The sequence below is a fragment of the Dendrobium catenatum genome, unplaced genomic scaffold (genome assembly GCF_001605985.2).
Source record: "Dendrobium catenatum unplaced genomic scaffold, ASM160598v2 fragScaff_scaffold_1293, whole genome shotgun sequence".
In the NCBI taxonomy this organism is placed as follows: Eukaryota; Viridiplantae; Streptophyta; class Magnoliopsida; order Asparagales; family Orchidaceae; genus Dendrobium; species Dendrobium catenatum.
In genome coordinates, this window is record NW_021319755.1 from 355,100 (window position 1) to 358,355 (window position 3,256).

Here is a 3,256-nt window from a genome sequence, read left to right on the forward strand (position 1 = left end):
TTTTCTGTTTGTGTGCGGAATACTCGTGCAACGCTGAGACGAATATTTCCTAACTCCACTGCCGCATATATTATAGCACGCAACAATAATTTTATTAAATTTCAACACTCAGCAATGTAGAAGAATACCGCGGCACAAATAATGTTGCTATCGGAAATGGTCGCACGCTTCCGATCTCTCACTTTGGACGTGGTATGCTTCCTGTTGACCTCATTATTGAGGTCGATTTTCCCAAATTAATATGTAGTGTCTACTTCTTCACAGCCTAGTGTAGACATTGCCTCCAATATTTCTTTTAGGTGGATACCCATTGAATTAGCATCGACTCACTTTCTAATTCGACCCATCTCAGGTTGATTGAAACCAAATTAATTCTACATCGAGCCCAACCCACTAGATTCTAGTTCATTTTAATTTAGATGGCCCTAATTATTCCAATTTGATTCATTGCATGTTAAAGAAAACTAAATCCATATGAATCAAATTAGTCATTTTGTTTATTTACTTATTTCAAACCATCCAAATTAAAGTTTTAATTAAATTCACCTAGTTTAATATATAAATTTCAATAAAAATCATTAATCCCCTAAGGCTTAGAGGGGGATTAGGGCTGATTTGGGCATGCAAATGATGTTTGGCTAGACTTGAGCCGGGTTTGACCATCTCCCCACACAATCAAGTAGGGAGAGGCCCGGTTTGAATCCCAACCCGTGGCTCTCGCATGCACCATCTCTCCCTATTATGAATTTTTATTAGGTCCGGTGTCCTGACGTGGCTCTAAGTTCGGACGCTAATAACATGTTGCCTTGTGCTCTTACTTTTTACCGCGCGGCCCGACGATCTGACCTGGACCGAAACCCGGGGTTGCTATGTTCACGTATTGCTAAGTATTACTCGGTATTGCGCGGTATTGCTTGACAATAACGAGAAATACTGCTTTGTGAAGACCAATACCGAGCAATACCTAGCAAAACTGGGGTATCGCTCGGTATTGCTCGGTATCGCTCGATATTTCTTGGTATTGACCTTCACATAATGATATTTCTCGTTATTGCCGAGCAATATCGAGCAATACCTAGCAATACCCCAGTCTGCACAAATCAGTCAATACATAGAAATCCCGGGTCTAATCTGGGTTAGGTCGTTGGACCGCACAGTAAAGAGTAAGAACACGTGACAACATTTTACTAAAGTCTGAATGTGCTAGTATACCGTACCTAATAAAAATTAGGTACTATCATTCGGAAAAAACGGGGAGCATATCTGCTGTTCGGAAATCCCCAAGCCTTCTCTCATCACTCTTTCCCCCGTTGGCGTGAGAAATTCCAGGCGAAACAAGCCTCCTCTCCGTCTCCTCCTCTGCTCGCAAGAAGCCCCACACTCTCGATTTTTGCAAGACCCGAACGCCTCTCACTCGCACGAACCCCTCTCTCTCGCCATCTCTCTGTTCGCAAAGAACTCCAAGGGCCGAACCCCATCTCCTCCTCCCAGCCGTTCGTGAGCCCTAGGTCGGTCTCTGCCGTTCGCGAGCCCAAGCCAAAGACCCCGGCCGATTCTTGCCCTAGGTTGCCTCTTCTGCCCAGGTCGACGCCGGCAATCTTCTCAATCTTTGGTAATCTCCTCTTCTTTCTTTCTCCTCATCTCTTTCTTCATCTAACTCCTTCTTCCCCCCATATTTCTTCATCTAAAATAAGATAAAATTCATGTGAGCATATCCAATGTTGAGGAAGCAAGTAAACGTTTCTCCATGGATTTTGTAAATTCAAAATATTGTGTTTAGTTTTGTTAGACAAATTGACAATTTATATTCTGCTATAAATCAATCCATATTCATTTGAAAAGTCTCAGTAATAATAAAAGATGAAAATGCCCGTATTCTGTTTTCTTTTTCAATGATTTGGGAAGTGTTCTTTATAGTGAGTTTGACCAAAAGAAATGAAACAACTCACATCATCTTTGAGATTAGAAAATAAATCTTACAAATGGTTGTGAAAATATATTTCCTTGATGTTTGATGACAATTTTCATTTTCATTTATCTATATATAACCTGTTGGAATTTATCAGTTGAGGCTTTATATAATTAAACAAAATTTGCATCCGTTAGTTAACTGTTCTCGTTATGCAAAATGGATTTCCCGCTGTTATTTATGGGTAAAACATTTAACAATTGGTTCCAATTTTAATAATTAAGCTTTTGGGGATAGCAAGCAACCTTTTTCATAATCGTCCCGGAGTGACCTATGGTAATTGAATTAAATTGTTTATGAGGCTAGAGATATCGGTGTACTGAAATTTATTTTCTATGAAAACTGTATGCTGAAATTATTTCTTGAATTTTCTTTTTATCGCCATTGCTCACAACCCTTGTCGGCGAAGCTCCAAGCATCTATTTGCCACTCTCTTGCTTCCACTTTCTCTCTCAGTCCCATTATCTTACTTCCAAGAGTTAGGTTGCACCTTCTGATTAATCTTTTTGTATTTTGATTTACAAAAGGAATGGCCAATGGTTTGATTTGGGCAACTTGCTGAGGACTTGGTGAGGACAGAGGAAAGGGTGCTCTATTTATATCGTCAAATTTTGAAGTCCCTCAATTTCTCTGATCGCCCGCTTACTTATGCCGCTCGCCTCCAAAGAAAGCTGAGGTCCGCACCATCTTCATATTTGGATCTGAGGAGCGATCCCTTCACAACATTGCTGACCTTATCGATACCGCCGAGTACTCCCTTTCAATTCTTAAGAAGGGTCGTCTTCCATAAGATAGATCCGTGCAAAAGGCATTTCGTGTATGTTCCTTCCTCTTTCTTTCTTGAGAATAATGAGATATGTATTTTTTTTTCCGAAATGAAAATTATTCGCTCGGCTTATGTAGTTTAACCTATATATAGGGCTGAGAGGTGTTATGATTCTCATGACCACCCAAGGCAAAAATTCAAATCTCACAATGCTATCCCACAATTTCTTGGCACATCTTGTAATGTGGCTGTGGGTTTGCGTAGGAGGGCTCACATCGAATCAACTTAGGGTTTACATGTATTTAGGTCGTTGCAAAACTTGTAACGAGTAAATTGATTAGATTACTTGATAAAATGGAATTAACATTGCCAAATTAAAGCTAATGTTTTGTAGCATACTCCTTCCATTGCTATATTTCTTTTCTTGGAACTAGTCTACTTGTCACTTTGTTAGATGCTTTGATTTTTCTTTTGAATAGTGAGTAAGAAACTGACTTCAGCCCAAATAGAGCGAAGAACAA

General features: G+C 39.7%; 1 protein-coding gene across 1 annotated transcript in view; it reads left to right on the forward strand.

Moving 5' to 3' along the window:
• LOC110098985 overlaps positions 1-2,902 on the forward strand; it is a 12,283-nt gene extending 9,381 nt beyond the window's left edge. Inside the window, 4 exon segments of the mRNA XM_028699456.1 lie at positions 757-907; positions 2,497-2,525; positions 2,527-2,629; positions 2,632-2,902. Coding sequence (XP_028555289.1) covers positions 757-907; positions 2,497-2,525; positions 2,527-2,629; positions 2,632-2,759 — 411 coding nt within the window. The 3' untranslated portion in view covers positions 2,760-2,902.
• The last annotated feature ends 354 nt before the right edge of the window (positions 2,903-3,256 follow it).